Genomic DNA, 22,505 nt, shown 5'->3' on the forward strand with positions numbered 1-22,505 from the left:
GTGTATTTCCCAGTAGGCCTATTTGTGGGTATGTCCATATTACAGTAAATCAAAAATTTTGTAGACACTACATCGGTGCTAGGGGGATGAAACCCAATGACTTTGGTGATCCCCTCACTTTTTATGTCTCCACCAGGTTGATATTTCTGCTATTAAATGTCCCGACAGCTATAGGAGAGATGATTTTGCTGAAAGTAGGTGCAGATTATCTTAAAGACTCATTGCAATATCTTCACTGCGATTCCACGGCTCATCTCGGACCATCATGGGTCCAATTTTTTATATTTGTTCGGTATGTTGGATTGTGACCAAATAACTGCAAAACGAATGACATTCCCCATCAGCTAACACAGCTGCACCCATGAACATCCTTTGTTAGCATTCCTGTAAAATCCAACTCACTATCAGAGTATGATCACCAGTCCAGTGCTGCAAAATCCATCATTCTAACATAATTTATAATTTTAACCATTAACTAAGTGGCTCATACACTCAATTACTACATTTTAAGGGGCCATATTTGGAAACCACCACTCTTGAAAGTAAATAGAGTTGACTAAAGGACACTCCTTAATGACAATCACACTGTTATATTGAGGATAATTCAGATGAGGTATAGGCATGAAATATTTATCAAATGTTGTAACACCAAATTAACTTGGATTTACAACTCTGCCACTTGACTTTTAATGTTCAGTCAGATGCAGGGAAATGGTAGAGATATAACATTGGACTGTGAAATGGTGACAGCGCTGGGAGAGCAAGCATTGGCTGAATGAATAAATGAATGGACAGGGGACAGGGAGAGATGAGGGGGAAGGCTGTGTGCCAGCAGTGGAAGAGAGGCAGAGGATAGCTGTGTAGTGTAGCCGCCCTCCATCTGGCCACCTATCCAGCAAAAGGCCCTCTCGGCTCTGAAGTCGCTGGCTGTGCTGCGTCCAATGTGGCAGCCACTCACAGGCATACCGGCCTGCAGAAAACTAGGCCACTGAACTCTGTCTGCCCTCTGGTTTTTTTTTTTCTTTTTCTTTTTTTAAACAGATTAAACCCAAAAAGCTCAGCTTCCCCACCTCCTGGTTACAAAGCTTTTTACCAGAGATGGGTTAGGGGGCAACTAACAGGCTTCAGTAAACAAAAACAAATAAAACCTGCTCTGCCTGAATTCAGTGTCAGGCTGTCAGAGTTGAACTGCCTACCTGTCTTTCTGCCTCAGTGTCTTTTACTCATTATCTCAGACAGACACACACCAGTGGCCTGTTTCTGGGCTGGGTGTCAAAGTGAATATCTTGTTGTAAGTGGATAGTCCTGGCTAGTGATGTCATGAGAAACAGGTGTTAAGTAGGCTAGACATGGTTTCCGTGGCAACAGTGAAACCCACAGATGCTGCAGCTCTCCTCCTCCTCCTCCCTGTCTGTCTCTCCTCTGCTGGTCAAAGCCAGGGACTGAGACTCAGCTGAGCAGCAGAAAGCTGAATATGACATGGATCCTCGCAGGGTCCACATCTTTTCAATATTAAATAAGCTGTAAGATCCATTAACCCTTTGAGCTCAATCTGTAATAAACTGCACTTTTGTACCCCTCATAGTGTGTGTAGACACAAGGATGCTACCACATCCTCACATCCTCTCACTGCAGAGTGTTATTTGTCAGTCAATTTGAGAACCAAGAATAAGTTAAAATTCTCAGCCGGTAAAATGTTTGAGTTTTAAAGTCCGTTCTTTTTTTTTTTTTTTTTGGACATAATAAAAGCGGTACTTGCTCATGGAGATTTTAAAGTAACCCTTAAACGCTATGAACTGAAATCCAGGTCACAAAAACTGTGTTAGCTAGCTGGGTCAGTGTAATTGTAAAGGGGTGCCATTGACTAAAGTGCCACAGTGTTGCACAAAGGGTTAATGATAAGACCAAGGCCATGCAAGGCCTGTTCCAAGTTATGTTTTTTGCACATTTGTGAGATATTATGTCAGTATTTGAATTTTTCCAAGTGCCTTTTTATTATAGGTAAAAGATATAGAAGTTATACGCTATATGAAAAAAAAAATATTATATGAAAATATATTTTTCCTGGCATCATGTTCTGTGGTTGAACATACAGAATTTTAGAGTTGTAAAGGTCTCCAATTGGTACAACATAGCGGTGTTCTCCTGTTTTAGAGGAATTTTATTACGATATTGATAATAATGTCAATGAAAAAAGAAATGTTTAATAAAGTTGCATTTGATACAACTTTTGTGTTCATTTCCATCCTAAATATACAATAAAAATTATAGAAATGTGCACATCCCATGAATAGATTCAGGTAAATGTGATTTAGCTATACCAACATTTGAGAGCTTCAGACTTTGACAGATTTCACCTGAATAAAAACAAAATCATAGTTTTCAGTGTTCCATCTTTTCCAGATTGATATTATTTCAAACCATATGTACTACTATTGCACCTCCCTGTCTAAGTCTCCCAAAAACTGGCATAGGTCTTGATTAGAGAAAAGAAGAAGGCTTTTATTGGGCTATAATTTACAGAGGACAGGGAGAGGGAAGTGTGGGTGAGCATCATTTCATACTTCATGTTTCCGTTTTCTGCTGCGGCTGCTCCTTTTGTTGTTGTGATTGTATACTCAATTCCTCATCTAGACGTTCTTTAGCTCGCACCACCTAGACACAAATTGAGACAAGGACACTTTAAATTTTGGTGGGAAATAAAAACACTTTTAACAACTTGATTTCAAACACACCCTAAGAGTGTGTTTTTCCTTCATTCTGAGAGTCACGGGCCTTGGCTAAGTGGCTAAGAGCCGTGCTGATTATCACTGTTTCCAGCTCCAATACCCAATCTATATTTCATCAATGCTGCTTCCAAGAAAACATCCAATTCCTAAAAAAACATCTAATTGCACATTTTATTGTCATATGTACAGGGAGACCATGTCACACAGTACAATGACTGAAAAGATAAGGGTTTAGTTTTGACTTTAATGCTTTATGCTTTCTTTGAATCTTAACAAGTGCATCAAAAAGGGTTAGTATAAATAAATAAAAGGCACTAATTTAATCTTTTAGCTGACTTTTTTTCTTTTTTCCTTTCCATTTTAATAATAATATTAGAATTATAGAAGGCATTAACTTTGTTCAACTCTGCAACACATTTGACAATCATTATGTGCCAACTGTTTAAATAAAAAACAGAAATGAGAATTATATTGAGACAGTAGAGAAAGAATACTTACTTTTGATTGTAAGTAAAATGAACCACCGACTGACTTGTCATTAACTTTAAAAAGGTGTTCGTAGTTCTGAAAGAGAGAAGCCAATTAGTGTTAGTGTTTAGGTATTATCCTTCAATCTAAGGTCAAGGATGTTTATATTTCAAACCGAAAAATTCTTTAAAGTGGTGTCTGACACATACATGAACACACAAAATGATTTTTGCCAAGAAAAGGGTGGAAAAATCTGGAACAACCCCAACAAAGAGTTCATGGCTCTGCAGCTCGGTGCCTACACTTTGATTGTTTGCATGAATCTCTACCTTCTGAATCTCCTCTGGAGTGAGCATGGAGATATTGAGGATTTGCTGCGCCTCTTGCAGGCTCATTCCAGTGATGCTGGAGGCAGCAGCAGACTGCTGACCGGTGCGGCCCCTGGCTCGCGCCGCTGCTTGGCTCGCTTTGAAGAAAAACACAAATGTCATTTTGGATCAAGATCAACCTAGGCCTAGCTGTATTATTCATAATCTGAATGACGTGATATCACCACATTTTATCTCAAAATGTCTGTCCAAATAAACTGTTCTGAGCAGGATGTATTACAATTTATTACAATCAGCATATCAGTAGAAACCCCTGTATCATTATGCAGTGGTTGACTTTGCACATGTTTAGCCATATACTGACACGCATCAATCAGCCATCATCTGTATTCAATAACATCTTCACTTCAGTCAGTAAACTTTCTTTGCTGTTTTTTTTTTTGTTGCTGTTTTTTTTATAATCTTTGGATCTGATTACTGTTCAAATAAAATACTTTCCCTAGTGGTGGGTTTTGTATTGCTTTCTCTCACCAAACAAAACTGATATTATTCAATTTTCAAATATTTAATACGCTGCTCTCAATCAAGAGAAAAACTAGAATATCTCACTAACAGCACAATCTTAATGTATAATCACAAAGTTGGTTTCAAAGCTGAAGTCACGGCGATCACCTGCATATTCTTGTTGTAAAGCACGAGCAAAGGCGCGTCCCACCACCTGAGCTCCCATCACAATGATCTGAGCAAGATACTTGGCCTGCAGGGGAGACAGGGGAGACATGAGAGACATCAGAGACCGATCTGCGTTAGAAGATGGACACAGGGACAGTGGAGGTCAGCCAGAGGAGCCGGTTTTAAGGAGAGCCACAGATCCGGGGTCATCCCGGGGCACCGAGGATCTCCAGTCCGGCACAACGACAAACAGCCCCCCGCCATGTTTGGACTGTCTGTTTACATTTAGCACTTTGAATTAAACCCAAACTGCAAAGGAGCCTTGTCTGTCTTACGTAGCAATGTCGGAGAAGCAAACTACCAGCTGAGGCTAATGCTAATGCTACCGTGGGGCTAAAAGGTCAGCGAAGGCGACAGCTGTGAGGATAAGAAAGAGGAAAGACCCTTACCATCTTAAAATGTTTAGGCAGCCTCCATAAACGGCGCTCACATGTACATCAGCGAAGGTTACCTCGGGGTCAAAGTTGAAGGAAGCGTCAATGAAGCAGAATTAGAGTGGTGGCGTTTGTCACAGAGACACCTGCCGGCGGGGAAGAGTCACTGCAGCGGTTATTAACAGTGGCATTCATGTGTGTTTTGGGGGTATAGTATGTATTTCCATCACAATGCTCTAAGAGAAAACTCCAGAACTGAGCTGCGATCTCCAATTACATTGTGTCATAGTTAAAGTGAGATAAATAGATCATGTATATGATTAAAAGGAAAAGCGGTAAAAAAAAAAAAAAAAAAGCATTTGAAAGGGTCGAACGATAAATTGGATGGTTTATCTATATGGAGAAAAAAAATCTCTCCACTTAAGGACTGAACTAAAGACTTGTGCTACACTAACATTACTGATGGGTTTTTAATCTTTAACAAAGCAAATTAAAGAAATTCTTCAAATGTTTTGAAAATAAAAACTTTTTAACTACAGCTGTTCACACAATCACACAAACATAAAAGGCAATGGGTTCAAAAGGTTTATTGCAAGACAATATTGATTAGCCACAAACCATTACTCAAATAATGCACTCCTTTAGTCACCGTATAAAAAGAAAGTTCCTTTTAAACACAATGAAAGGCAAGTTAATCCAGTCCAAATACTACGAAGTATGGCATGTGAGAATTACAAGCATGTACAGTATATACCGCACAAACACTTGACAACACCTGAAGTTCCGATGTAAAATAATATGATGTGGACGATCATGCATGGCTGAACTGATTGGCTTATTTCAGTACATCAGAGGTTGAATGAAGTCTGGATATTTATATTGCAGCCCTGATTAGAACTAACCAAATGGCTTTCATGGTTGCATTGTCTGGTTGTTGTTAGTTAATACTTGTTAACATTAGACAGGAAAATTTAATCATTTGTGAGGAACATATCCCCAAACAGAGAAACATGAGATGCTCTACTATCCAGAAAAAAAGGTTAAAGTAAACAAACATCGATTTGAAACCCCAAAAAGGATCTGGTTTAGCTTTAAACGCAAATAAAATTTCATTTTTATTCAACTTTTAATGAAACTTAAACATAAGACTATTTCTGGAGAAAGAAAATACCTAGCACAATTGGCACAAACAATAATACTCATGAATGGTAAAATGAAGCTTTTTTTTTGACAATGGCAAAAAAAAACCCCAAACAAACAAAAAAAAAAAACTAAATTGCAAAATTTGTCATTAAAAATTCCAGTTCATGACTAAACATGAACACTGATGACCCTGTTGTATCCTGAATGGTTTTTGCTTCTGAATGCATGCTATAGCAATTGTGTGTGTGTTTGTGTGTGTGTGTGTGATTGTGCTTTGTCTGACTGAACAGGAAGACCATTTTTGTTATCAGATGCATGATGCTCACGTGTTATTTACTCATTAATGAGACATTTTTTGCAACATTAGTGATTTTTTAGTGACACCTTTTTTAAAGACACATTGTGACTAGAAAAAGCACGAGTGGTCCACTGTGGAGGTAACTCGACAGGAACAGAGTTTGTACACATTGATACACAACGAGGTATGCTAATATATATATTTAAAAAGACTGGGCCATTATTATTGTTATTATTTTTTTAATCAAATGCTCATCCACTATTGCGAGCGTAAAGCAGAAAGTATTATTGCTATGACTGCCTGCAGCTCAATTCACCTTGTAGTTTACAAAAAAAATGTTTCAGCAGTTTTGTGTATTTACTAATTATTATTTTGTATGGATGATGGAAATATTTTTTTTCTTACTAACAACATTAGCATGATAATAATTGTGTAGTCTGCATAAACATAAGAAAGTCTTTACAGGGTTTCAGGTTTGAATGATTTAGTAAATATTTAATAACTCCAGCTGAAAATAGTTTTCATATCAAATTTCATGCAGTTTTTTGATTTGATGAGCATCAACAACACACTGTGACATTTCCCATTTCCCTAACCTGAACAGATATTATGATGTATACAGTATTAATCTCATATCAGGAGATCTTATTGTGATTCTTTTCCCTTTTTTGCTTCTTTTGTAGATGTGTTCATATAGTATAGTATATGATTGTGCAGTAGGAAGAGACATTATTAGATTTAGCTCCAGAGAAGTCTGGTTGGTCCTGTGGCAACCGGAAGACCAGTCTCTCCTCTCTGTTGTTGGCACCATGATTGAATTGACCGCAAGGCGATATCAGCTCTAATCATCCTGAGTGACGGAAAAGTTGCTGTTAGTTGACAAAGTTGCAGTGATTTTGCATCATGTCCTGTTGGTCCATGCAGTGTAAATATTTTGACACTTAACTTTCCCCACACCACACATGCAGAATTTCATTCTGATGCTACGTATATTAGGCTAGCACAGTTCTTTCCACTGATTGCTATTGATATCATGACAGTGTTCATATTAACGTTAATATAACTAACTATATCCAAACAACATCACTCTTTATGAGCCCTAAATAAAGGAATAGTGAACAAAACACAGACTGAACTAACAAACCTAAACAGAACCACTCCATTCTGCTTCCACAAAATATAAATATTTTATTTGACTTGGTCTTAAAAACTTTATATTCTGATCACAACAGAAGGAGCACAATGTACTGTAGATGGTACAGGTGTTTATGATGTACTAAGCTAGTACTGTGGCTGCATATTGTGTTAGAGTACACTACACTACATTTGCCATTCATCATTTAATCATTACTAACTTACAACAAAGATCGGCTCCATGATATTCACTCACCCATTCATCGTCAGCGACCCCCTCAAATGACTCCTGTGGCAGTGGGTCGTCCATGTTCCCCAGCTTGGCCACCATGGCACTCAGGAGCTGGATGGGTGCATACACACACACGCACAAACAAACACAAACAGATCAGTGGAAGCAGCTTTTAGCCAGCACATACATTTTGAGTAGGTTACTATGAAAAACAGGTGGCTGACTCATTAGATGTAGCACAAACAGTGGAAAGTCTAAACAAGATGAACTGGATAACACAACACATACAGCAGATGCACAATCACACAATGGTATTTTAGTCTGCCCTCACCTCTTCTTTCTTCTGTTCATCAGTCTTTTCCTCCAGGTAAACAGACGACGGCAGGTATTTCCTAACTGGAGCCTCTTTAGGGGCCTCACTCACTGAAAAATAAAAACATCCACACAAGTACACAGCTCATCAAACACTGAGATAGAACAGAACCTGGCCTGGACTGCGGTGTAGACCTCTGAGGATTGACAGCGATTTAAGATAAGTACGCACTGTATGTTACATATTCAGACTCTGTTATGTATCCGCACCTGCTGTCATGTTTTTGGGCTTCAAGCTGATCTTTTTGTGTTGGCCGTTGGAGCCGGACAGCCAGGCAGAGGCAGTCAGGACAGGTTCCCACCACACGGCCGTGTCTGTGTACACGTCGTCCTGGAAAAACTCTTTCTGAAGACCCGAGCGTGGACAGATATAGGAGACAGTTATGTTTGTCAGTTACAACCTTTTCTTTAGATTAACCATCAGGAAGGACTGCAATGTGATATTCCTATATATCGTGGGTGGTGTAGTTGGCTCACCTTGACCCGCGGCACTCTGAAGGCCACTGGCTCTATGGTTGTCTTACTGAGCATTAGTCCTACAGCTATCTCCACGTCACGCACATTGCACTCTGTCTTCGGCAGAAAGGCCAAGCCCTGTTGACAGGAAACAGTCAAAAATGCTGTTAGCTAATATGAACAGCATCACAGAGAGAAGAGAGCCGGAGTAGAACTGTGTGTGTGACTAATAAATTTAAATCTAAAAATAAGTGAAGAGGTACCTTATGTGGCTCAGGAGAATGAAAACTGCTGCATTCCATAAAGTAGGGGTCTTCAGGGACGATCTCATAAATGTGCACTCTAGTGTCACCCTGGAAAACACAAATTACAACAAATTCTTATTCTTTTTTCGATTTTGGTTCAAATGTAACTCGCACAGTTCATTTCATTTACTTACTTTTCCAGTGAGAATGATCACATTAGTATCAGGGTCATAGAAGGGGATGAGTGTAGAGGGGGACACATCTACTTGAATGTTTGCAATGGCTCCAGAGGACAGGGAGTCTGCGGAGTACAGGTAGAGTCCTCTCTCACTGCGACTACAGGCAGGAGAAGAAGAGGAAGGGTCAGAGGTCATGCATAAGCAACTTTATGCCACTTAAGCAATATATTGATATGATGTTAATTACCTGTCAAATCCAGACACCAACAGGTACTTTCCCTCACACACCCACACTATACGAGCTCCCCTGGGGCCCTCAGGACCAGGGCCTTCCTGCAATCGAAAAAACAAACAAACAAAGAAACAACAACAACAAAAAAGAAAAAAGCAACAAAAACAAAAAGAAGCAGAAAGTGTTAATTTATTTTTGTGTCAAAACCAACCAAATCACGATGCTGAATGCATTGTTTCAACATATTTCTATGTCTATTCTGCATACCTGCAATGGTGATGTAGACTTGCGGGGGTCATAGATGCGAACTTTACCATCTTTGCACACTGTGGCCAGGAACTTGCCATCTGGGCTCCATGCAATCCCAAACACCTGAGCATGAACCGTAGGAAGGAGCAAGAAAGAAGAAGCTGATGTTTTCACTTTGGTACGTTGTAAACAAACATACATCCTAACCCATGTCGAAAATGTTGTGCACTTATCAGGGCTGCTTTCTTAGCACCATTTCATTTCTCATTATGGCTGGATGACTTCTTGGCTTTCACCTAATTCTTTCTACATCACCCACCTGGTCCTTGTGCCCAGTGAGGAGTTTGACCTGCTCTCCACTCTCCAGGTTCCACAGTCTGACTGTGAGATCGTAGGATGAAGACACCAGGAGTCCACTGGCCAGAGGGTGAAACTTGATTGAGTAAATCTTCTCCGTATGGCCTATAAAGGGTCATATCAGTCGTCAGTCAACTTTTGTTGTGGCTATCATCACTTCTTTTCTCTCTCAAACATGAAATATTTTATAGGCACACAATCAATAATTCATAGACAGTTATATAACAAATATGTTAATCATCAATTTGTTAAACACACAACTGAACTGAGCTTATTTTGGAAAATGGGTACTGTCCTACCCTGCAAGATGAGCTCAGGCTCCGTCAGGGTCTCTTTCAGCCCTCCCTCTGGTACCTGCCAAAGCCGAATCTTGGCATCATCACCAGCTACAATCAGACAAAGATGCAAGCATGTTAAATCACACTCATACTCTTGTCACGAAAGTCAGAGAGATGACAAACACGGATACAGCGACAAATGGGCCGACATATAGATTGTGTGTATTACTCACCCACAGCAAGACGGTGCGTGTCAAATGGGTCCCATGAAAAGTCAGCCACATTCACGGAGTTTTGGATGGTGGGAAGGGATGCGTCTGGTAGCCTGCCAGGCTGAGAACGCTAAGAGGAATAAAATAAGTGACACACATCCATCAAACAGGAGTTACATTTTCCAAACTAACAATAAAGGGACAATAGTTTTGTTTGTGACAATCGTCATTAACAATTACATTTCCAGGTGTTTTACCTCATAGATGGCAATCTGCCCCCCAGAAATGGAAAGGGGCACTGCCACACGGTGGCGGTTGACACAGAAGCCATCACACTCGCCTGGTGTGGTCAGATTGAGACCACGCATGTTGGTGATGTGTGTGTCCCGGTGCATCACAGCTCCCTGGATGTGACGGAACTTGGAGGTTGGCCCTGTATGGGAGATAATTTTCCAAATCCATTTTTCTTTTTGCTAAAAGTGCTATAAATCGACAGACACTAATGAAGAAATGCACGTGTGCCTACCCAGCAGGCTCTGGATGGCCTTGGCGCTCTGGCTGGGACTGGGGCTGGGGAGGAAGCCTGAGGAGAGCCCAGAGGTGGAGGAGGGAGAGCGGGATGGGACAGCACTGCTGCTGGGAGTACTCAGAGGACTACTGGAAGTGGAGCAGCCACGAGCTGGATCCTGTAGAACAGTATGATGCTGCTGTTATAGGTAAAATGATGGTGAAATACCTCTGGAAATTCTAGCTCTAGACTGGGTGGTAAAATTAAGACCATGTACTACAATAATATTTTCTGCCGATGTCTCTCACTTCTTTTCTCTCCCCGCTGGCTACCTCCTTCTTTGCAGGCATCTGTTTTGCTGGAGGAAGCTTTGCTTTGGGCCTTTTGTCTGGGTGGAGGCTGACTTTCTCCACCTGAGGACAAACAGAACCAACTGGTTGAGGCATCTGTACGGTTTAAAATATGGAGGATCTTGCTGTCGGTTGAGACCAATTACCTGCTTGTTCCCTCCCTGCCACCACTCCTCGGCAGGCATGGCTGGAGTCGTGCCCATTGTGTCTGGGTAAAGATCTTCATGAAACTCCTGGCCTGAGTGCTGGAGATCAATAAAGGGCGTACACACGTTTAATACCTGTTTTACAATGAGGTGATGTCAGCACAGCACTGTTTTTGAGCACACCTTGCGGGGGACGTGGTAGCTGATTGGCACAATGCAGCTGTCCGTCAACTGCAGTACACACATCACTTCACAGGACATCACATTCAGCGCCAGCTTGGGAACCATGGCAACCCCTCTGGTTGAAGTATCCGTAAGACAGTGACTCACTTCAGTGTTAAACAGAGAGAAGAAAATAAACGGTGAGGGTGTGTGAATGAAGCTGAAATGATCCAAACAGACAACAGATGACTAGCTCTCACCTTGAGAGAGGAAAGGCTCAGAAGAAGAGACTTCAAAGCAGTCGACCACTGTGTCTCCCTGTGCATAACAGACATTCAATATATCAGAATATAACTCAGAGGTTCTTTAAAATTCATCTCCTGTCACAGTGAGATTATTTGCACAGAGGTGGAACATGTACTGCAGACCTTTGAGGACATGATGGTCGACATTTGATCTCTGACTTGTCATAGTCCACAACATTAATTAATCTAACTCTCACCATGCCAGCCAGAATGAGCAGACCAGTGTCTTCATCAAACAGAGGGATCAGCATCCTGAGAGCAAAGAGACAATACAGGGGAAGAGGGGAGAAAGGAGAAAGAGCCATTGAAAAAAATATGCATGCTGATGCCAAGTACTTAGTGATGTAAACTTTAAATCTGTCGCAGGCTCTACAGGTTGGTATTTAACACAGCCACCACTAGATGGAGCAGTCTGCTCAACTTTGAGGTAAAAGTAGCAACACTCAGATTAGTCCCCAGAAACTGCAGATATTTTAAAAAATATATATTGTAAACAGAAAGAAACACCAAAACTAAAAAATAAATTCAACTGCATTGATAATATTCAACTCATGAAGAATGTGTTTCAAAATGGATCTTCTCAGATGGATGTGAACAAAGAAAACCAGACTTAAGGTGGGAGAGGAACAGGGCTGGAGACAATCTATTGATCTGCTAGTCATAAATATCCTATATCTCCCATTATAACGCTCAAGGCAACATCTTACAGTGCTATGTGTTGTCCGAAACTGAGAAGCAGCAATCAGCTGCTTGAAATTTGTGTTTAGTTAATTTTGGCCTATTGACAAATTGTTCATTCGACACTCACTGCACTGAGGCAGGACGAAACAGGCCTCAGTCACCTGCTTTCTCTCATGACTTGACGTAACAGTAAGACGGATGAGGAAACTGAATGAGCTTTACCTCAATGAGGAAAGGACAATTCTATGTCGTAAGTAAATGTAGCTGGCTTAGGCAGAGGAAACTCGCACAGGGGCAAATCCCCGGTTTCATACTCTCCTTCATATTCCCTCAGCCCTTTTCTTTCCTTTCCTCTCCTCATCGCAGAGTAGCGTGCTGTAGTATTTTCCAGGGCCAGGACAGAGAGTGATGGCTGATCCAGGCAGGCCCAGTGAATGGCTTATGGGAACCTTGTGTAATGCTGCTATTATAGGGTAACGGCACTCGACTGCTTCCACATCAACTGCGAACGACAGGCATAATGTAATATACCAAGTATGACAATATAATTAAAGACGTAGTTTGAGTATCTACAATGACAGCACATGGTGACACGCAAAGGTTTTTCTAGTGTACATGTGAAAGAATGAGAGTGTGTGTGTGTGTGTGTGTGTGTGTGTGTACAGGTCAGCTGTGTATATGTATGAATTCGATGAGATTTATTCAAACCTACACAAGTTCAGGGTCACTCAGTTACTAACAAGTGGCAACAAGCCACATGTTTGTGGTTATAAAACTCATATCCTTTATTCAGCTTACAAATGTTTTCCATCCTTTTTCATTTCAAACCTTTGTTACATTTTTGGAAGTAATTTTAGTTTTGGCAGCTTTTCCATAAAGGCAGAAAGAAAGACAACTGGCTGCAATGTTTTGGGAAACTACCCTGCCAAGTAAAAATGAAATATTACTTTGTGTATTTGGATACGAGGTATTTTTTTTTTACTGTACTGTACAGATAAACTTTGGTGATACTACAAAGGGAAACTGAAGATGAGCATAATGAATTGAAGATGTAATTGCACATATAACTTTAACCCCTTAAAGGACAGACCTATTTTTGGGCATCAGGCCAAAATTTCTCAAATAAATGGTTATTCATCTTTACATTTTTGATTGCAATTTAACTGTGGTCTCCTATGAAAGATAAATCTTTATATGTAAAAACTGAAATGTCTGACAGAATAAGAGATACTGACCCAAATGTATGAAGTGTCATGCTTATTTTATCTGGCAAAAAAGTTCATATAAGTCTTGTACTATATTAACAGGGTGAAAAGTTGCTGGGTTAATGAAATTATGAAATTATTATTAAACATACATGATTTCCTAATGGATATTACAATTTAATATCTAATATCTAATGTGATTCTGCATGTCATGTTTTGTTAAAGTGTTAAAGGAAATGAAGTGTGAAATTAAACTTAACTCATAAGTTTATTGTATCGAAAAAGTGGACATTTCCCCAATCTGTGCTTCCTCTTTTCTCTAAGCTCCCTCCCTTTGTCCCAGGCCTGTGAGGTCAGCGAGGGGCAGCCACGCTTCGTTAGGGCGGCTGTGTGTTCCCATGTCGGAGTCAGTCCACAGGGAGTCCCTAAACACCTCCATTCCCACACCCCTCTTTCTGCCTGTCCTCCTTTCCTTCTCTCACCACCACCTTGCATGCTGCACTTTCTTTGTGCCTCCAGTCCCAATTATGTCTCCAAGACCTTATCGCTGCTTTTCTCACAGTAAATGTAGCAAGTCAAACAGCCACATAATAGGAGTGGAGCTTTATCACTGATAGTAGCCTCTGTTTACGTTTGTTTTCATACTCCATCTAGCCCATTTTCCCACACAGGAAAACTGAAACGAGTATGCATTTGCATATGGATGTACAGCTGTGGCCAAAAGAGAGTGATTATTAATATTGATTTCCAGTCTGCTTCCTCAGTTTTTATGACCGCAACTTGCATATAGTCAGGAATGTTGTGAAAAGTGATCAGATGAATTGTTATTTATTGCAAAGTCCCTCTTTGCCATTAAAATGAATTAACACACCCTCCACCCGAAAAACAAACAAACAACAACAAAGCCCTCCCACAAAAGGACCAGCTGATATCATGTCAGTGATTCTGTTGTTAACATAGGTAAGAGCGCTGACACAGACGAGGCTGGAGATCACTCTGTCATGTTGAGTGAGTTAGAATAACAGACTGGAAGCTGTAACAGTGATGCTAGAAAACACTGTTCTTCCTCTGTTAACCACAGTTACTGGCAAGGAAACAAGCTCCAAGCACTGATAATGCATGAATGGGCTGCCATCAGTCAGGATGCTGATTGACAGCATGCCAAGGTAAAATGCAGAGGTCTTGAAAAGGAAAGGTCAATACTGCAAACACTGACTCTTTACATGAAACCCTTCGATGCTAACTATTCTTCAGTATATCATAACAACAGCTGAGAAAAAGACTGAAAAACACCGAAGCCAATACTCAGTCATTCTCAAGACTTTTGCCCACGGCTGTGCAAGCAAACATGCAAATCATGTGTTAATAATAAATACAGCTTATTGATGTGTGTGCTCACGCATTAATAACAAAAAAGTCGTGCTCCCACAGGATTAACTGTGGCAGCATGCTTGTTGTGGGTCTGAATCACATGTTCTGATTATGAATGAGAAGACAAACTATTATAGACCTCATTCATGCTCTTAGAGGAGAGGCTTTAAATAGAAGTGTGTGCAGTACTGAATTAAGCCTGACCTGATTCAGACCAGCCTTTTCAAAATTGGGTGTGCAACTCAAAGAGGATTAACCACACACACACTAATTTCTTATAACATAGCACTTCTACAAAAACAATAAAAGAAGATAATACCAGCTGAATAGCACAAGTATTACCTAAGAAAAGAATCGGGAGATTTTACTTCAGTAGCAAACCTCAGTGTCAGATTTTCAGGCATATCTGCATCCACCAATGTTTCAACAGATTTCTGACCCTTCCAACACTGTGGTTGCGACCTGATGCTCCAAAAATCCTCCTGGCTTCAGTCTGTCACAGGCACTCTACTCCTATCTGAGTTTACACAAAACAGAAAGTGGGGGAGAGCATGCCTCCTGCCTCGTCAGCCGTCACCCCACACCACTCTCTCGCACAGACCAAAACGTACATCATAAAATGACCTTCTGCCCATGACAGCAGCCATCAGCACCAGCAGATATAATGGCCAAATTACTGTAGTGTGTGTGTGTGTGTGTGTGTGTGTGTGTGAGAGATAGAGAGAGAGAGAGGGTCTGAATCAGTCAAGGTATATTATGATTATGAGAATGTGTTGTCATTTGATAATGTGGGAGATACTGGAATAACTGACTAATGGAGGGACAGACAAACATCTATTTTACGGGGATGACAGATACACACACACACACACACACACACACACACACAGAGAGAATAGAGAATAGCAGCCTTTCCATATTTGGCATACACAGGTGCAGAGATAAATACTGCGTTATAAGAAAATGCATACGCTCATGCATCTGCATAAGCGTGACAAAATCTGAAAAATGCACATGCAGTACTCATTCTCCATGCTTGTGAGCACATCCAGACTCACTGATAACATCAAACACACTAATACATTATATACAGTATGTAAGTACAGCTAATGAGAGCTGCCTGCCGAAGCCATTAGGCGACGGGATGATTTAAAGCAGCTATGTTCAAAACAGTGTCTGTGTAAGTGACTTTTCTCTGTTCTTTGGCCGTCATCTTTGCCAAACTTAACCTCTTTACTCTATTTAAATGAAACTACTTCATGGTCGCGCAGACTGGAAGAGAAATTCCTCTCTTTTCCTTGATCCACTCTTTTGTATTATAACCTTGTTTTCTTAATACATGATGTCCTTTTCCGTACACATTATAGAGCCCCCTGGGGTGATTTGAGATTTTAGTCCGCGTAAATAAGCCTGCCAAGCACAGTCAAGCACGTTCCTTCTTGATTTTGGCCAGTTTTTTTGTATACATCAGATTCCATTTGGGATTTGTCAAAACCTCAAAGTGACAATGAGGTGGGAAAACTTGAAACTTGAAACATGAAGCACAGCACTTCTTTATCTGCCTCCTGGTTGTGCCATCCTTGACAGTGGGAGTGAAGGAGTGCTGCAGCGCTGTCACTGATGTTGAAGAGTCTGCTGAACTGTGAACTCCAGCAGTCCACTTTATCAGCCCACCAACATCCACAGGCCGATGCCTGCAGCTCGTCGAGCTGTCCCACTGGACTCACAGCCTCAGACTGTAAGTTTGGCTATAAAATCCTGTTTGGATTAGCACACAGGTCATGGGTCTAAAACAGCGTGTTGGTGTGAGCAACAAGTCACTGATTTTAGTGTCTGAGGGTGAGAGTGCACTCAAGTCATTCCAATAAACAGGAGACAAATACTTTTGGATGTCAGCTAAGGACTCCTTTGCTATAATTCAGTGACTTGCACTTCATGATAGATGTTTTCGCCTCTCATCCAAGGACTGGTGAGGACTAGTCAGACCGATGCGTTACGAACTGATGAAGCCCCTTGGATAAGAGTCGAAACGTCTTTGACAAACCTAAGTCCTAAATCCAGTTGCTTTCGATTCAATTGTTGGCCGGATATGACTATGACCTGGATGAATGAGAAAATACACAGACATGTTTAGATGATATAAATATTAATGGGCTTCTCTTCTCTCCATGTCAATGAATCCTACTACCTCTTCTATGCTACGGCGATTTGCAGCGATTTAGTTAAAAATTAAGTAATGGATAAATTAAAATTCAAAACTAAAAAAATCACCATTTTGAGGCGGTGCTCAACAGTCCACAAGGCATGACACTTCTTTGTCAACATTTCTTGACAATCTGTCCCTTAAAGGGCCATGCAGCTGGCATGGTGGAAAATATAGAGATCAATACAAGCATGAGGTCAACTCCATTGACAAGCTCCTTTGTTTCATTAAATTGTAACTGTGAATCATCTTTAAAACTGGTGTGGATTATATAATCAGTAGCAGATACCGTGGCACATCTGTTGTAATATAAAATGAATCTGGAAAGATATTTGGTATGATAACAAGCTGGCTGTAACTAAAGAGCTGTATCTCCAATCAGAAGTATGACCATAAAATCAGGTTATATTCATAACCATGTGACCAGATTATCAATTATCTTCTTCTTATGATTTCTCTTCCTGCCTACATTGTCTGCTCCAACAGAACACACTCTTTCTGTTTCGGTGTTATTACTCTTGTGTAAAGGAATTGGACACAGCTAATGGTTTTAAGCACACTTACACTGCAGGCCTATGGCTGTTCACATTCACCCGACAATGGGAGGACTGGTGCGGAATAATCCATCAGTGATTAACTGGGATTTATAATGACATTGGACACGAAAAACCGTCTCCAGGATGGTAAATCCTGGGTTGGTTTCTAGACTTCTATAAATATGTGAAGTACTGAAAGAGAAATCCTTTCCATAGTAGATTTGTGAGTGAGAATATGAGAAAATCATGGGAAAGGTCAACTGAAAACCAGTGAATGGTTTGGCAAGCATGTGCCAAAGCAAGCAAATATACAGCATATCAAAATGGATTAACTTTGTCACCTTTATAAACTTACAAGTTCACAAAAAAAAAAAAAAAAAAAAAAAATCAAAGCTCTGCGCCTGTGCAGTCTAAATTTGTATAAATGCTGCCATTAGCGGCAGCAGAGCTGCAGACTGTACCACATCAGCTAAACCACAGGGTCAGAGCGAGGGCAGCGTCAGTCTAAGGCTTCATAAAACAAAATATAAAAAAAATAAGAAATTCAGTTATAGCTTTAAACACAAATACATTTCACTTTCTCCACTGTCCAAATTCATTTCAGATGCGAGTGCTGATTATCAGCCCCCTGACTCAGCAGTTCTCTGCTCTCTGCCTGTTTGTGGACATACAGCTAACAGTATAACATCTTGATGTTCATTCTCCGTTTCAACCTCCCATGTACTGTCAGTGAACTAGACAGTGCTACAAATCAGCTTCTCTCTGTGATAAATCATTTCCTTATGTTTATCAGAGACAACTATGTTTCCAAGGAGGCTTCGTGTGGCCAGAAATGTATATGTCCTTTCTCACTTTAAATGATAAAAGAAAAATATTACACTCTACACTATATAAAATATAACACTTTACAATTATCACCTTTATTTGGATTAGGTAATGTAATTGTAGCACCAGAAGTATAGAGAGTATTTTCATCCAGATGGTTATATATTTCTCATTAAACGTTGGAATGAAAATGAAAAAAGGGCCCAAACTGAGGACACTGTAGGTTCTTCTTATAAGGTCTCAAAGGCTAAACCATATCCCTGTCTGGGGCGTTACTGCAGCTTCCAAGCAAGATGAGTTCAAGAATCCTCAGCAGGAATCTGAGTCAAGCTGTACAGTCAGCCTGCTGAGCTTTGAAATGCACTAAAGTGCAATGTACTTTTTCCACTGAGTGTGTGTGTGTTTTGCTCCCAGTTTGTGTATTTAATAAGTGTGCTGGGCCTACCTTCATAGCTAACTTCAGTAGCCAGTTCATTAGAAGGGAATTAGAGTTGACGCGCTGCGTCCCTGAGAGGGGAAGAAAAGCTCGGATTGTTGGTGGAGGGGCCAGCTGTGGCCGTGTCTGAGCCCCAGTGACGAGGCCCTCAGATAGGCTGCCAACCTGCTGCTCTCCCCTCTCTCCTCGCTTCACCGGGCCCCATCCTCTGGCCCCTGACGACCAGCACACACATAGACACACATGCGTAGTGGCACATATGCATGTGTATACACACATGCTCGGCATTTAATTAAACTGACTGAGGCCTATGTCAACAGGTCTTTGGTGACCCCTCTGACACCCACACACTCCCAATTCCACAAAGAACCACATGCAAAGATGCTCAAATGGAAAAATGCAACAGCTTCAGCAGTAATTTCCTCTCTGCCCTCAAGAAACAGATGAATGCTCCAATGCAATTCCAGCTTGTAGTCAGTGCAGTTCCAGCGTCAGACTGAGGCAGGCAGCTCCAACCAGTGCCAAACAAGTACTAATCCCTAAAACAATGAGGCCACAACAAGGCAGTCCTTGCTGCATGAACCACATTTCACATCTTTACAAAATGTCAAGCATGTGTAGAAAAACAGCCACTTAAAATACAGCAGGCATCACGATACAGCTCAACAAACAGTGCTGCCCAACCACATGATGGAAAGTGCTGTTTTACATAATGGTGAGATGAAAAATGAAGACAGAGAGGAAAAGCCAGGCTTTCAACTAGCTGAGTAGATAATCACACACACACGGTTCTACTTGTCTCAGATGAATAAGAGATATTAGGGGCTCTTCTCAAAATAACACACAATTGTGTATATTCACACACTCGTAAGCATTCAGGCAGCCCTTTAAACGCGCAGCAAACTGGTCCAGACAGGCCGAGCTATAAAGCAGCCAGGACACTGGTCATAAACTGGCAGGATATCTCTGACTCCACACCCACCACAGCTCTGCAGACTGGGAGGGCTGGAGGGCTCACACATGTTGGGGGTTGGGTTGTTGTAGGATGTGGGTGGGAATGAGGGTGTCAGGGTAGGCAAAGGGGTGACAGTAATAAATGAAAACATAAATCTTTTAAAAGCACACGATAAAAGTAAGATGGCGGTGAATTTACTGGCAAATGAATGTACGAAATAAGTGTGTCTCATATTGTTCTCATACTGGTGTGTGTTTACGTTTGTGATTGCATCTGTGATGTCTGAGGCGTGTGCCTATCTCCCTGGCTGCTTGTCATCTGTGGAGCCCCGGAAGAGGTGCGTTCCACGTTAACCCCAGGGTTCAGCATCAAGGGCCCGCACTTGATGACCATTAAATGACCCGTCGGCAAGGGCCTGGGAACTGATCAGCAGCAATGACTGTCTGAAGAGGACAGAGAGGAGAGGAATCATGGCAAAGAGGACAGAAAAAGGTAGAGTGAGGGTCACGACCACTACAACCTTCTTCTCTGGTGTTTAGGTCACCTGAGAAAAACTCCAGTTCTGGTCACGGTTGCATTTGAAACACTAGAGAAAGAGTAAGTAAGGAAGTACTGCACTCCTCCTCGGAATCTGATGGATTGTCAACAAGTATTAATGCTTCACCAATGTACTTTGGTCATTTAATAAAGCCCCCATCTCTGCCTCCCTCTGCATGAGCTTTTATCGTGTTTTCACATCAGCTCTGTCACACATGTGAGTCCATACTGATAGTGGACCCCATGCAGACATGAGGAGACCAACTCTGCTCAGAAAGACCACAGCTTGCTGGCAGGTTCTCAGCCAGTGTGTTGGTGCTGCGAGGCATCAATGTTGCCCACTACATTACCGTGCCACCCTTATTCTGAGAACAGCCACTGAAATTTAGGGCTAAACCACAAAAATAGTCTCGCACAGTAATTATTCTGCATGCCAGGGGCATAACTTGAAAGTAATGATCACACTTTGAATTCAGCCTTGGCTCAGCTCCAGCGTGTCTGTCACTCCACATTGAATTGATTTGCTATAGAGAATAAATTGGAGATGATGTAAGCCTTAGGTACACTCAAGCCTGTTTTTCCTACTATGAAAAACCCACAAGTCCAAGCTGTTGCTGCTCTGTCCTGCACACAGTGAGACACTCAATAAAGTCTGATAAAAACACAATCCACCAATAACTGGCTTGCTGAATGACTTGTTTTAACTGCTCTGTTAAAATCCTGTCCATCTAAATGGTCAGTGGTCTTTCCTGGACAGACACTCCAATGCTAAAAAGCAGCAATCCAACCGAAGCAACAACCAAACTGTAATTTCACATGACCTGTACATGTAATGATGAGCATTTTTGGCAGATGTTGCTGAAATTTTCCAACAGTGTTCCTTCAGAAGATAGCAGTGCATGCTTTCTCTTTACTGTCTGTGACTGAACGTGTGTGTGTGTTCGCGTGTGTATGTCTGTGTGTGTGCGTGCGTGTGTGTAGGAGACTTTCCTTCATGGACAGCCAAGACAGAATTATTGGAAGTGGTGGAACCATAAAACTCAGTAATTTACAGACACAAAACATACTGTTTAATATTTGTTTTTCCTTCAACCCCGAATACGCCTGTGCAAATGTGAGTGAAAGGGTCGAGCTGAGAGAGGAGGAGAAAAATAAAGAGAGAAATATAAAACCTGAAACAACTTCTTCAGACCTATGCTTCCCCCCCTCCCCGTTCCAATCTCTCCTGCTTCAGCTAGAAAAAACATTCTTGAGTTGTTGAACAGAGCGCCTTTCATCGATCGTTTCACACATGTTTAGGCTCTGCGGTGTCGTCCAGTTCTTCTTTATCAGAGACAGTTTTCAGTTTATCAGTGCTGCTGTCTCTGTGTCTCCGATGCCAAGCAACTAGGGGGCTGACTCGTCTTGCTGTGACAAACACCCATGCTCTCTCCTAACTGCAACTATGTGTCCATACTTGCTCTTTCTGGTCCATTTAAAATGACACTTTATCATTCTGATCTCCTGCAATGATTGCCCTTCTATCTCAAAAGCACAAATTCCAGTCCACAAGTAGGAAAACCTTTTTTCAACAGAAAGCCAATTTTTGAAATCGGGAAAAAAAACAAAAACAAAAAACAAACAAACAAACAAACAAAAAAAAATAAAATAAAGAAAATAAAGAAAAATTATTGTCTGACTGATAACAGATCTGTCTCACATTTTGGTATCAATTTTATGGATGATATTGTTAATGTAAAAACATGAATATAAACAAAAACCTAAGCGTTAAGACATTATCCCCACAGTATTCTTGTCAAAAACGGTATGCTGTAGGCTGAGCAATTTAAGAATTATTCCAATGCTGTAAGGCCTCAACCATACCTTTCCCCCTTTGTCCTTGGAGGACTGACTGATCACAAGTTTTATCGTTCTACCCAACCACACTAAATCATCTGCTTTAATGACTGAAGGAGGGATTCATACAGCAAAAAACAATAAAAACCTCTGAGAACAGAGCAGATTTACTATAAGAGAGGGAGTTAAACACTGAGAGAGGGAAAAAAGAGGGAATCTTAGTGAGACAGCAAAGTAAGAGATAAGATCACTATCACATTTGTGTAGTAAATCACAACAGTTATGCATGTTCCAACGCGCATGTGTGTCTATGTGAGTGCAAGTGTCCTTATGAGAATGCTTTGAGCTTTATTATGCTACATCTGGGAGAGTTATAGAGGAGGAAAGAGAGAAAGAGAAAATAAAAGAGTCCTGAAGATGCAAATGGTAC

The 22,505-nt window shown here is 41.0% G+C and overlaps 1 protein-coding gene across 3 annotated transcripts in view; it reads right to left on the bottom strand.

Moving 5' to 3' along the window:
• Positions 1-1,010: 1,010 nt before the first annotated feature.
• Positions 1,011-22,505, bottom strand: part of LOC115047142 (mitochondrial import inner membrane translocase subunit tim16-like) — a 97,966-nt gene continuing 76,471 nt past the window's right edge. Inside the window, exons 10-31 of one of the 3 annotated variants that reach the window (XM_029507886.1) lie at positions 11,688-11,742; positions 11,446-11,503; positions 11,207-11,352; positions 11,024-11,122; positions 10,836-10,940; positions 10,546-10,705; positions 10,277-10,452; positions 10,041-10,149; positions 9,829-9,915; positions 9,492-9,634; positions 9,191-9,295; positions 8,939-9,024; positions 8,707-8,848; positions 8,531-8,620; positions 8,289-8,405; positions 8,022-8,157; positions 7,771-7,862; positions 7,464-7,550; positions 4,199-4,283; positions 3,527-3,663; positions 3,228-3,293; positions 1,011-2,655 (exon numbers count right to left, since the gene is read on the bottom strand). In XM_029507886.1, coding sequence (XP_029363746.1) covers positions 2,566-2,655; positions 3,228-3,293; positions 3,527-3,663; positions 4,199-4,283; positions 7,464-7,550; positions 7,771-7,862; positions 8,022-8,157; positions 8,289-8,405; positions 8,531-8,620; positions 8,707-8,848; positions 8,939-9,024; positions 9,191-9,295; positions 9,492-9,634; positions 9,829-9,915; positions 10,041-10,149; positions 10,277-10,452; positions 10,546-10,705; positions 10,836-10,940; positions 11,024-11,122; positions 11,207-11,352; positions 11,446-11,503; positions 11,688-11,742 — 2,371 coding nt within the window. In that variant the 3' untranslated portion in view covers positions 1,011-2,565. Of the gene's footprint in view, positions 2,656-3,227; positions 3,294-3,526; positions 3,664-4,198; positions 4,284-4,647; positions 4,715-5,201; positions 6,924-7,463; positions 7,551-7,770; positions 7,863-8,021; positions 8,158-8,288; positions 8,406-8,530; positions 8,621-8,706; positions 8,849-8,938; positions 9,025-9,190; positions 9,296-9,491; positions 9,635-9,828; positions 9,916-10,040; positions 10,150-10,276; positions 10,453-10,545; positions 10,706-10,835; positions 10,941-11,023; positions 11,123-11,206; positions 11,353-11,445; positions 11,504-11,687; positions 11,743-22,505 lie in introns of those variants that run through there. The other 2 variants (XM_029507887.1, XM_029507888.1) reach the window with 2 other exon arrangements.

The sequence above is a fragment of the Echeneis naucrates genome, chromosome 8 (assembly GCF_900963305.1).
Source record: "Echeneis naucrates chromosome 8, fEcheNa1.1, whole genome shotgun sequence".
In the NCBI taxonomy this organism is placed as follows: domain Eukaryota; kingdom Metazoa; phylum Chordata; class Actinopteri; order Carangiformes; family Echeneidae; genus Echeneis; species Echeneis naucrates.